Source organism: Nestor notabilis, unplaced genomic scaffold (assembly GCF_000696875.1).
Source record: "Nestor notabilis isolate BGI_N333 unplaced genomic scaffold, ASM69687v1 scaffold14424, whole genome shotgun sequence".
In the NCBI taxonomy this organism is placed as follows: Eukaryota; Metazoa; Chordata; class Aves; order Psittaciformes; family Psittacidae; genus Nestor; species Nestor notabilis.
This window is the reverse complement of record NW_009926138.1, coordinates 6662-19111: the sequence shown is the minus strand read 5'-3', so window position 1 is coordinate 19111 and position 12450 is coordinate 6662. Positions and strand designations below refer to the sequence as shown.

Sequence of the window (12450 nt, the reverse complement as noted above, 5' to 3'; positions counted from 1 at the left end):
GAAGTTGGGTAATAAAGTCTTAAAAACAGACTGAGAACATTTTATGAGATCTTCTTTATACTTAGAAGCTAGCTTAACGGTGGGTTAGAGGAGAAATTTGAAATTCTTGCTGGTTCTTGCTCTTCCTGTATTTCAGTAAAGTCATTGTAACTTCTTATTGCTGTTGTTCACAGGTTTTCTCTGATATTATATATACAGTTGCAAGTTGCACTGAAAATGAAGCTAGTAGATATGGCAGGTTTTTGTGTTGTATGCTGGAGACTGTGACTAGGTGGCACAGTGACAGAGTCATATATGAAAAGGTATGTGTAGTTATTAAAACAAGCCTGCTCATGAGAATGTACTGGCCGCTTGTGTAACTCAGCCCAGTAAAAATGGGTTTAGTGAAATAGACTTAAAAACACTGAATTTTTGATTAGTGTAATCTTAAAATTGAATTTCTGTAATGTAATTTTAATAGTAGTTTTGTGTAGTGTCAAAAAATATATGGCTAAAAAAATAATCTCGCATTTCTGATAGCTTGTCTTGAAGATAATTTAAGGAGCATATGGAAACTCATAATACTCCTTGCAAAAGCTATTTAAATTATGAGTAATTTTTTCTCTTGCCCACAACTAAGGTTTCAACATACATAAGCTTTTAAAAAAAAGTGTGTAAGTCTTGTCAAGTGTGGTTGTGTCTTAGTCTTTAACAGAATCAGTGAAAAAGTGCTGTAGTTACCATATTAACTGTTCCAGAATTACTGTTTTCATGCTTCCTGAAAAATGTATATATTTCCTTTTATGCAATTTAGGAATGTGGCAACTATCCAGGTTTCCTAACTATATTACGGGCAACTGGATTTGATGGTGGAAATAAAGCTGATCAATTGGATTATGAGAATTTTAGACATGTGGTACACAAATGGCACTATAAACTAACTAAGGTAAATAAAGATGTCAAAAAAACATAGGTTTTGGGAAGCTTTAATAATAATAATAAAAAGCTTCATTATAATTAATTTTTGTTCCAGGCTTCTGTACACTGCCTTGAAACGGGGGAATACACACATATCAGAAATATCCTGATTGTGCTGACCAAAATCCTTCCCTGGTATCCAAAAGTGCTGAACCTGGGCCAAGCCTTGGAAAGAAGAGTACATAAGATATGTCAGGAAGAGAAAGAGAAGAGACCTGATCTATATGCATTGGCTATGGGGTAACAACACCTTACTTTAAGAAAGTGGTTAAAAGTGGATCATGAAAGGCTTCTAAAGACTCGGAACTGTTACAGTCCTAACATTTGATTTTTACCTTATCACAGAAGATTTTGCTATCCTGCATCTCAGTGCTGGCAGTGTGAATGAAAACTTTCATTTTGTGCTGGATGATCACTAATTTTCTTTACAAGACTCTAGTAAAACACTCACAAGAGCATAGCTTAATTTTAGAGAAATAGGATAGCAGCAAGTGTATAGGAGGGAGAGTAAAATGAAGAAAGCCAAGGGCCATTGATTCAAGACTGCTTAGATTTTGGAAGTTTATATGATTCCAAAATGCTTATTTATGCCTCACATCTTTGTGATGAATGCAGAATCATCCACGTATGCTTGAGGGACAATTCAGAGTTATAAGTTTTGACAGTAGGCTGTTTCTTCTGCATGTTTGGCAGGGGAGTGTGTGGTGGTGGTGAAGAGAGTGTGGAGGTAGGGCTGCTTCTGTGTCTAGTAGGTTTTTTGTTTGTTTTTGTTCTGTTTTGTTTGTGTTTCTTTTGAGCTCATCGATAAAGGGGAAAGAAACTGCATATCAGTTGGGAAAACCTGTGAAATAAATAACAGATGAACTGTTAGATTAGATCCTCATTTAAGATTCAACCCATGTTTTGCTTTATGTTTGTGCATATTTAACAATCTGTGCGACTTGCAGCTATTCTGGGCAGTTGAAAAGTAGGAAGCCTTTCATGATACCTGAAAATGAATTCCACCACAAAGACCCACCTGCCAGGAATGCTGTAGCTGCAACAGTACAAAATGGGCCAGGTGGTGCTGGGATGCCTACATCTCTCGCAATAAATACAGTTAGACTGGAAGAAGGCACTGCTGAGGAGACTGGTAAACAAACCTGTGATTATTGTCTATTTTTTTTTTCAGTAGAATTCTGACATCAAGATTTAGCCTACTAAAGTGATAAAGAAAAAATCTAAATGTAATGTTAAATAGGGTCAGTGTTGTGTTCTTTTAGTTGGTTTTAGGAGAGTGTTCTGCATTTAATTACCTATTTTAACTGTTAGCTATATAGGATCTTACATGAATATTCTTAGGTACTTGTTTTATTTTAACCAGTAGGATGTATATTAACTTGCTGAAATAAAACTGTTCTCTTTTTTTAAATAGATAAACTAAAGGAGAAGTCTCAGGGTGTGGTGAAAGTTATTAATAAAGCTGTAAACGCTACACCGAAGGTGACTACAAGCAATGGAAACAGTGCTTCTAATAGGTGAGAAAAACCTGGCATTCTCTATTTTCTTCCTTCCAAAGTATAGAATTATACTTGAAACTGACTTCTTTACCTTCCATAGAATTTTTTTCCCTTTCTTTGAAGTTTAATAAATGAGAATTTCTTCCAAAATATACAGCTGTACTGCTCTGACACTGTTGTTAAATGCATTCCATTTTAGCTAAAGTTGAAACAGATGAGAACATTTGCTTGTTGCTGTTCTGATAAAGAGACAGTAAATCTGAAATCTTACAGCGACAGCTTCAGGAGGTTCTGTCAAACCACCAGAAGTAAAACCTCTGTGATAAAACTAGAGCTGGCTTTGTGTGCATTCTCATTGGCCTTTTTATTTGTGATGCAGCAAAATTATTAAGGAGAAAGAGGATAAAGAAAAAAGTGGGAAGGAAAAAGATAAAGAAAAAAAAGACAAGACTCCAGCTGCCACTCCAGAGATGAAGGCACTTGGGAAGGATGGGAAAGATAAACCTAAGGAAGAACGGGCAAACAAAGATGATAAAGCAAGAGAGATCAAGGAGAAAACGCCAAAATCGGATAAAGAGAAGGAAAAAGTCAAGAAAGAAGAAAAAGCTTCAAAAGAAGAAAAATCCAAGACAGTTGTTACCATCATTGAGTCAAAGTCAACATCAGAAAAGGAGAGAGAAAAGGAGCCATCGAGAGAAAGAGATGTAGCGAAGGAAATGAAATCCAAGGAAAATGCTAAAGGAGGAGAAAAGGTGCCAGTAGCTGGGTCCTTGAAGTCACCTGTTCCCCGATCAGAAACATCAGAATCTGAAAGGGGTAAGTTTGCATTTTTAATTTGTGTTCTTGTCTGTTAAAATGGGAGGTATCACTGGAAAATCATGGAATGTCTGAAAATGCTAGAGATGGCAAGAAAGAATTGCTACATACTAGCTGTCATTTTGGCACAGGCTTTTAAGTACAGTTAGTACCTAAAGTTAGATAGTCAGGGTATCTCCAAAAGGTGAACTACGTGAATGTGTGAACTTCACATGTCTTCTGTGAATGCTCATTTTCATAAAGCTTATAACTTTTTTAGCGTAAGTGTAAATGGTCTTTTATTAAAATGTATTGGTATAACTGTGGCCTTGCAAGCTTTGCAAAAATTTAACACAAAACCCTCAAAAGTGTAATCAAAAGTTTCTTCATAACCTTTGAATTGAAAGGAAACAGGGGCCTGGGAAGATGTAGGCCTTTACCTGCATCTGAAGTGTCCCACTTCAGGAGACAGTAAGCTTTATCAGTCCCTTCTTAAACTAAAGGTTAACAGATCCTTAATGTTGATATTTCAAGTTCTTATAATCTGAGGCTGATGTTGAGTTTACTTGCACTGCTTCAGGCAAACCAAGTAAAGGAGGGTTGTAATGCTTTTCATTAGGCTTACCTTTTCAGGGTCTTCACAGCAATTCTGATAGAGATTTTCATAAAATAGGAGTTTAAGCATAATTTTGCAGCAGTTGGTTCACATGGCACTTTCCTTGCAAACTTTCACAAAGAGGGTCAAGGCATGCTGGTAGCTCTAGGTAGCTTAAGAACAACAAAATGTACATAGTGATAAAACCTGAAATCTAGCTTAAATTATTTTGGTACTTCAGAAAGCCATGTTATTAGATTATCCTCTTTCAAATGTGTTTTAATAGTGCTATTGTTCTTTTCTTTCCTCAGAACAAAAACGCCGCAAAGTTGATACTCATTCTTCTCCGTCACATTCCTCAACAGTAAAGGTTAGTATAGCCTGAGGAAGGCAGCACCCATGTTAGGCTCACGAGTTTGGGATGCCAATGTTCGACTTCCTTCAAGTTTTGTGCCAAGTATACACTGGAACCACTGGAGGTTTTATGTTGCATTAGAAAATGCATTCCTTTTCTTTATTGGCGGACTGTCTTTTTTCTATAAAAATATTTTTAATTAACCAAAATAATGCTTCAAGGACCTAGCACAAATTTTGTAAATAGTGTTTGGAAGTGGCAAGAGAATTTTTACACAGAAGTGCCTCATTGTTTTAAGCAGTCAGTTTTTTTGGAGTGCAATGGTAGCTACAAGCAAATGAGTCTTTGCAGCAGAGTGGAGCATATTTTTCTGCCCTTCTATTGAAGAATCTGTAGCACTGAAGATTCCTGGATGATACGGGATGTACGATACCTCTGAATTCATCAGGCTTCTTGATGAGCATCATACCGATATGTGCCTTCTAAGGAGGAGTCTTGAAAGGAGTTCCATTTTAAAGTCTCCTTGGTGATCAGTTCTCCTGTAGTTGTGTATATTCAGTGCGCATGCAGCTTCTGTTGTACCTTCCCTTCGAGGTTTGTTTATTTCCAATGGGTTCCCACCATGTTGAGCCCTGCGTTACGATAAAACCAGATGTGGCAACCAAGCCTACTACCCAGCAAAGAGAAACCCCAAGCATTCAAGCGCAGCACAAAACCATGGGCGTAGCCTACTTGAAGACTCAGGGTAGCCATTCCTTGCTCCATATCTATTTTATTTCTAAACCATCTATGTTCATGGAATCTTTGAATTTGCAGTACGTTGAACATTGAAAACTGTAAGTTACTAATACTTCATCAAGAGCACTGTGATGGATTATGTGGGCCTTTAAACTTCACCATCTTACCAACTTTAGAACAAGCTTTTCTTTTTTTTTTTTCTGTTTTTACAAAGCATACATCTTTTTCTGTGTAAGATTTACTTGAAAGTTTTAGGCTAATTTTGGAAAACTCAAATAGCTGTTACTGTAGTTTTGAGGAAGCAGGTGATAGTGGTAACTACTGAAAACAATGATGTTTTTCTTCCCTGTTTTGGAATGGAAACTCATTCTAGAGGGACTTCTACCACATTTAACTGAAAGTGGAGAAGATACTGGTTTAAAAACATTTTAAACCTGTTTCACTTGTGGTTCAGCTGTATTTAGAGTTAAGACTATTTTTACTTTATATCTTGTTTTGGTGGGAGAGTTTTTTCACTGTTTTATGAAGGATTAGTTACATTTTGTAGTTTACCTAATTGGGTCTAGAGAATAGATATGACTATCTCTTTCTTTTTTCTTTTTTTTTTTCCTTTTTTTTATTTCCTCCTTTCATTTTAAAAATTACTTCAGTTCCTAGCTTTGTTCAGTGTACAGTATTAACATGAGATTTATTCCAGAAGGAGTAGCTGCTTTTTGTTTCAAGGGTACGGCCATGCTTCCCAAAGTTCCTCTGGTTTCTGAAAACTATTCCAGCTCACGTGTCATCTCCATTCATTTTCTACAGGACAACCTCAACGAACTCAAGGACTCTTCAGCAAAGGTTTGAATCTTTTAGACACCACCAAAATTTACTTTCATGTTTTGTTGCAGAAAGAACTTAACTTTTGGTCTTGTGGCAAACCCCATCAGAAAATTCAAATTCCATTCTCTTAAATGCTAGTATAGTAACAGAGAGGGATTTTTTCAGTCTGCTATATAGAATCTCTGTACAGGATAGAGGAGTAGTTACATGGAAGCAACACAACGAAAATCCTCTGAATTTACCATTCTGTCAATATTTGAAAGAGATTTTATGGGTCAGTATCTTTTCTGGTCTTCTTGTTTCCAACCGGAATCTCCCCAGGAGTAACTTTCATACTCTTGATTTTTCCATGTGACTCCTTGTAAAAAGGAGTCTCCATCTTCTTTGTAGCCACCCTGTAAATAGTGGAACATGGTAATAAGGTCTCCCCTGAGCCGCCTTCTCTCAAGGCTGAGCAAACCCACTTCTCTCAGCCTGTTTACATTTTTGTATAGCTGGGACCAAAACTGAAGGCAGTATTCCAGATGTGGACTGACAAACACTGAATAGAGTGGGATGGGAGTTGAATGACATGCTGTGGTTTCGACAGATTCTGCAGCTATTCTGTAGTGTTTTTAAAAAACTCAACCAATTTGCATAGTAACACAAATACTATGAAGTTGTTAATACAGTAGGCTAATGGGAAATGGCTCAGATCTTCTAAAGTCACTACTACGATTTTTGATTATGCAGTCAGTATCAATGCGTAACTGAATAGCACAAATGTTTATTACTTGGCAAATGCTGACTCTTTGGACTTCCTGGATAACTCAGGGTTTATCTAGGATTACTTATAGTCCCTTAATTTAAAAAACACGTAATGGATTATCACTTCCTATTCTGTATTTACACTACTGTTTTACTTATAGCTCTCTTTATTTAAACAAGTGTTCAGAACACTTTGTTTTAATTCAAAATAGCCCTGATTTTTTAATGGACACTTGCCAATGGTTGTATTGACTCTTTCCAGTACCAACCATACCTCCTCACAGGGAGAGTGTATGGGAAGTAGCCTTTGATTCTTACAGTTGATGAAATGATAGTGTCTGTATAAATTGAATCCATACACTTCAAAAATTGATTTATAAATCATTGATGATATCTTGTATATTTGTTTTTTGAAATTAGAAAGCTACAGTATTTATCTTGAGCTCACATCTATCTGAAGTGTGGTGTATGGTAGTCTATATAATCTCACTTTTCCCTCCCTTCTTGTATTAGTCAAGGTTCAGCTGGTTAATTGAAACTTCACTCAAGTTTTCATTAGCTAAGCTAAATATTTATTTAAAACAATTCCTTCTACTTATTTAACCCATTGATGTGGTAAATGGAGCAGACAGTGGAGCTATTTGTATTTAAATGATCAACAAACAGCTTTATTTTTCTAGTCAATTTAAAAAGTTAAATTTTAGAATTAACTATAATGTGTTTATATAGCCTTAGCTGAAAGTGTATGCAGTTGTGTGACTTCTTCATGGATTTATTGTTTTAAGTGCTTGGGGGAGAGAGGGTGTTCAAGACTTTCTTTCCTCTTCTAAATACTGTTTTCTGTTCTTTCTCACTTAATGAACTAATTTTCATTCTCCAGTGCCATTCTAACAGACTTAAGGCACTTCTTGACAATGTTCCCTATTCATGATGTAAGACAAGTCAAATGCTCTTCTTTATACTTCTTTGGGGAAAGGATGGGTTATTCAGAAGCCTGAAAGATTTATGAGTTCAGCTTCCACTGAAAGTTAGCAGAAGTCCAGTGCTGTTGTATGCTTACAGACTTTCTGTATTCCTGACTTCATCCAGTTTCTGGACCAAGACCATTGAAATGTTGATTTATGTTGCAGGTTATAAAATAAATGGAGCCAGACTTGAGTTTAGGTTTGTGTTTATTCTTGCTTTGGCCTTTGCCCAAGTTACACAATATATAGCAGTACCCAAAATTTGATGTGGTTTCAGTTAGCAGCATTTCTAGAACAAGTTGATAAAGCCTGATGAGCTAAACCCAGCCTTTTCTTGTAAAAGGGGATGGGAGGGATGCAGTTTTCCAAAACGGCATTGGGATAGTAGAAACGCGGTGGAATCTGTCACAAACAGTCACATGGACTTAAGAAATGGAATAGAAGAAAGCAGAGCTATGTGTTTGCTTTGTCACTTGGAAAGCATCTGTGGGAGACAGCTGAATGGGGCTGCATAGAAAAAACATATTTGCAAGTCACTGTTGAAAGTTGACAGCGAAAGGGGATCAAGGATTCATTTACCTGTGGAATGGCAACGTAGAAAATGGAACAAGCAAAGAGGAGTGAAAGGAAAACAGGAGAAAGAAAAGTAGTGAAAGGAGCATTGAAGGTTCAGTCTGTTGTGTAGGAGGATAATAAAATCCAGTTCAGTAATAAAAGGAAGAGAGACCTAACATTGTCAGTGTGGCTTTTGACATAGGACCAGTAACATCAAGTTTTGGTAAGTTAAACATTTACCGGAACTGGAGAAGGACAGGATTAATTTAATTAAAAGAATAAAATAATTTGAAACAATATTTGGTTTGGTTCAGGTGATTACTAGGTTGTTCTAAACTAATCTTCCACTTACCTCTTTCTTTGGTGTCCTTTTAAGTAAAATGTCTCTCCAAAAAGAAATATAGAGAACATTTAATTAAAAGATACTGTGTTTTCCCCCAAATTAATAGCTTATGCAACTGGGGAAATACTGAGGTATATTGATTTAAGTTTGTGTGTTGCTGTAACTTATATAAAATACCAAGGAAAAGGGGGTTTAATTTAAAAAGTGCTCTTAATGGTATTTTATGAAAAATATTTCTTAGAAAGATCTAATTTATAATTGTATTTAAGGAGACAGTTACTGAATACATCGATACTTATACATGGTAGCACATGTATTATACACACATATACAGAGTAGTGTTTAAACTTTGTCAGGTGTTATACTTTACTGTGACTTTTCTGTTCTTCTCCCCTGTGACCCCAGTTTATATTAAAAAAGATAAAAGCTTTGTGGAACTAGTATGCTTTGGAGCTTTTCAAAATTATTAGAAGAGAGAGTGGAGTTATAATCTAGGACACATTATAGAGCAAAACCAATTCTTCTCTATGTTCAGCTGCTTTTATCATTTGAAGTTTAGGCTTAAGGTAGAGTTTTATATTACTTTAAATGAAAACCTATGTTATTGAAAGTATTTGTTTAAATACTTCGTGGATTAAGATTATTCTTTAAAAATGAACTAGAACCTGTTTAAGCAGCTGATTCCATTCATTCATTCCAGGCAGAACTGCAAGTGTTAAGTCAGTCCAGGAATCTGCATATCCTGTTTCGATAGTGCTGCTATCTGATGTGTTTTGATGGATCAGACAATACTGGTGAACAACGTTGCGTGTATTTAATATGTGTTTCAGTTAAGAGAAAGTGTTCTTGAATTTCCAGTGTTCAGAAAGCTATATGTTAAATTACAGATGACAAGTTTTAAAGTATCTCCAATCACTTTTGGTTTTGGTAGTAAAGTATTAATGTTTAATGATGCTTTTTGAGCTATATCTGTTATATTAGAGTAAGACTTTTTATTTATACATCTAGGTATACATATTAATATTTGGTGATATTGCCTTAATTTAACAGCACTACATTAACCACACTACTCCAACACTGTCCAAGAGTAAGGAGAGAGAAGTGGACAAGAAAGATTTGGACAAGTCAAGGGAAAGATCCAGAGAGAGAGAGAAGAAAGATGACAAGGACAGGAAAGATCGAAAAAGGGTTGGTGACATTTTTATGAACTAGTTTAGAAAGTTGGTATATACTTGGAAAGATTTCTGTTCAAAGTCCTTGCAGTAATAATTGGCTGTACAGCCTAGCCAAGCAAAAGTGATCCATATCAGGGGTGTTTTTCTTTTGTCCTGTTGCTTTTTCTACGGTCAGTTTACTGTAATGTATTGAAATGCTTTTCCCTTCAAAACCAATCTCAAGAAACACACAAGATGTTTAGACAAGATATAATAACTCAGCTACATTTCAATACTCAAAAATCAGTTCTCTAAAATAGCATTATAAGCAGGTGCTACGTCGGGAGTATGTTCTAATCTGCTAACATCTGCATAATTGTATTTGGTGCCAGGATCATTCAAACAGTGACCGAGAGGTACCACAGGATTCAACTAAACGACGCAAAGAGGAAAATGGGACAAGTACGTATTTAACTTTGTGTGTTTGTATTAGGCTTTTACTTGCTGTGCATTACAACTTTCTGTTGTGTTTTTAGCTGGTTCTTCAAAACATAGTAAAAGTGAAAGTCCATCAGATTCCCCTCGCTTAAATGAAAAGGAGAAGGAGAAAAACAAATCAAAATCTTCAGGAAAAGAGAAAGGTGATTCAATTAAAGCAGAAAAGATGGAGAAGAGCTCCTCTGGTAGCAAAAAGGTAAAATAAGCTATTTTCACTTTGTTGCTTTGATGCTGATGTTGACAGAACAAACCGATTCTTGTTTTCCTGTATTTTGTTGCTGGTTTATGGCCTAAACTAAAAAAGGTACACTGTGAATGTGTAAGATGCTGCTTCTGGAAATTCTGATATCTTGTGGCTCTAAATGTTTCAGCACTCACTCCTGGTAGAATAAATGGGAGAAATGGTTCATTTTGGCAGCAGCCAGGAAAGTTCAGAACTTACACTTTAGGTTTTGAATAATCTAGAATATTGCAGACTTGGTGAGCAAATATGTGAAAGCATGGTTAACTGACATATAAACTAGTCTGCTTGTATTCAGATTTTCATGTGCATGTGTCAGCACAGCTTTTTTTTTTTTTTTTTGTGGAAACGGAAGTAATTTCTGTTTGTAGTCATCTGTAAAACACGAAACAATAGTTCCCAGTTGTAACTCATTAGTGATAATGGTTATCATCCAACTGCAAGACAAAGTTAGAATAATCTCAGAAATCACAGAAGCTGCTGTCATTCTAACTGATAATTCTTTTTTTAGCTGTGGCTAGTTATAACTTTAAATATTCATAATCCTTCTTATCAGACTGTACCTTGTATACTATAATAAATGATTTCCCCTGTGTGTATTTCTTAAAGGAATCAAGACATGATAAAGAAAAAACAGAAAAGAAAGAAAAACGAGACAGTACTGGAGGGAAGGAAGAAAAGAAACAATATCCTTTTACACATTAACATTTCAGAAAAACACAGAAAACGAGCTTCCTTTTATTATATGTAGGGTTTAGGGAAATACGTTTTTCCTTAATGCTGAATCTACTCATAAATCTTCAGACAAGCACAGATAATGAAGATTGTTCCAGTCAAGGTAAAAATTGTTATGATTTACTCTGACTTGGTGTCTCCTGTGGGTCCTTTTGACTGATAAAAAATATACAAACAAAACAGCCTGCGTGTAAAAGGCCTGAAATCACCCCGGGTGGGTTTTGGGATGGTTTTGTTGTTTGGGGGGGATTTTTTGGATGTGGTTGTGGTTTTGTTTGCTTGTGTGTTTTTGGTTGTTTTTTTGTGTGTGTGTGGTATTTTTTTTTATTCTATCCCAGGGTAAAACCCTTTCCCATCATCAGCATAGAGATTGTATAGATGCTCACCTTTTTTTGGCGAATGTGATCCTGATAACCATCAGCCTTGCTAATCTGTTAGTTAAGAATATCTTGCCTAGTATGTTGGAAACTCAAGTTTTGTATCCTTTTAAGAAGAGCACTAGCTTTTAAACCAGATTGCTATATAGTGCAGTAAATCAGTTCATTGTCTCTGATTCATCTCTTATCTGTTAGATTTGAGGAGGAAGAAGCCAAAGGAAAACTTTCACATGGAGGCATTGACTATTTGCAGAAAGAAAAGAAAAACGTCAGAGTATTTTGAGTGACCCGTATTCAGACCAGAGTATTTTAGAATAATAAATTGATCTTTGAAGCTGACAGTGTTCTGATTTTTTTCTTTTTTTCTTTTTAAAGAACTATGCAAAAATGAGGTGGCTTAAATTTAGTGTTAGGGGTATGAGGGTGGGTTTTTTCTCCTCCTCTTTGCATCTAGCCACTTTAAGAGACGTGGAACATCTCACTTTCAGTTATTTGGGCAGGAAAGTGCCACAGTGAACTTAAAGTTAGTTCATCTGACCTGCCCAACTCGAGTCACACGCTGCTACCGATCTTTCCACATAAAGTAGTGGACAATTATACGTTTTAAGAAGCGTGTATACATTGAGTAAATATAACTGATAGTGTTTAACAAACAATATGGCTTCTTTCTGAATATTCACAAATTGTCCAAGTGTTTATAATTCTTGTGGTTGTTCTCTATTTAGAACTGATGAATTGTTTGTTAAAACTTTGTAGATTCTGTGAGTGTTTAAGGGAAGCACGAGCAGAAATGAAGTAGAAACAGTTTTTTTATTCAGTCACACATTTTCATGGTTTGAGATTATTTGCTTTCATAGAATAATACATGAACAAAACATAAGGCAGGCAGAGTTTTTCTTTTGTATCAGACAAACTGACACTGTTAGAGGGGGAAGACAACATTTTAAAATCAGTAAGTCATCCTTTGTGGATTTTGAAGAAGAATTGGCTGGTCTAGAAAGTGATGCTACCTTTCACAGACCTGATTTGTTGTGAACCCCACTTTAAGATATGGGGGGGGGGGGGGGACGGTTT

The 12450-nt window shown here is 35.9% G+C and overlaps 1 protein-coding gene across 1 annotated transcript in view; it reads left to right on the top strand.

The window, feature by feature from the left end:
• THOC2 (THO complex 2) overlaps positions 1 to 12450 on the top strand; it is a 50908-nt gene that overhangs the window by 35886 nt on the left and 2572 nt on the right. Inside the window, exons 26-38 of the mRNA XM_010013404.1 lie at positions 174 to 302; positions 794 to 925; positions 1013 to 1197; positions 1905 to 2089; positions 2372 to 2474; positions 2836 to 3272; positions 4158 to 4216; positions 5744 to 5779; positions 9422 to 9559; positions 9918 to 9987; positions 10062 to 10219; positions 10874 to 10950; positions 11055 to 11102. Of these exons, the coding sequence (XP_010011706.1) occupies positions 174 to 302; positions 794 to 925; positions 1013 to 1197; positions 1905 to 2089; positions 2372 to 2474; positions 2836 to 3272; positions 4158 to 4216; positions 5744 to 5779; positions 9422 to 9559; positions 9918 to 9987; positions 10062 to 10219; positions 10874 to 10950; positions 11055 to 11082 (1737 nt within the window). The 3' untranslated portion in view covers positions 11083 to 11102. The remainder of the gene's footprint in view (positions 1 to 173; positions 303 to 793; positions 926 to 1012; positions 1198 to 1904; positions 2090 to 2371; positions 2475 to 2835; positions 3273 to 4157; positions 4217 to 5743; positions 5780 to 9421; positions 9560 to 9917; positions 9988 to 10061; positions 10220 to 10873; positions 10951 to 11054; positions 11103 to 12450) is intronic.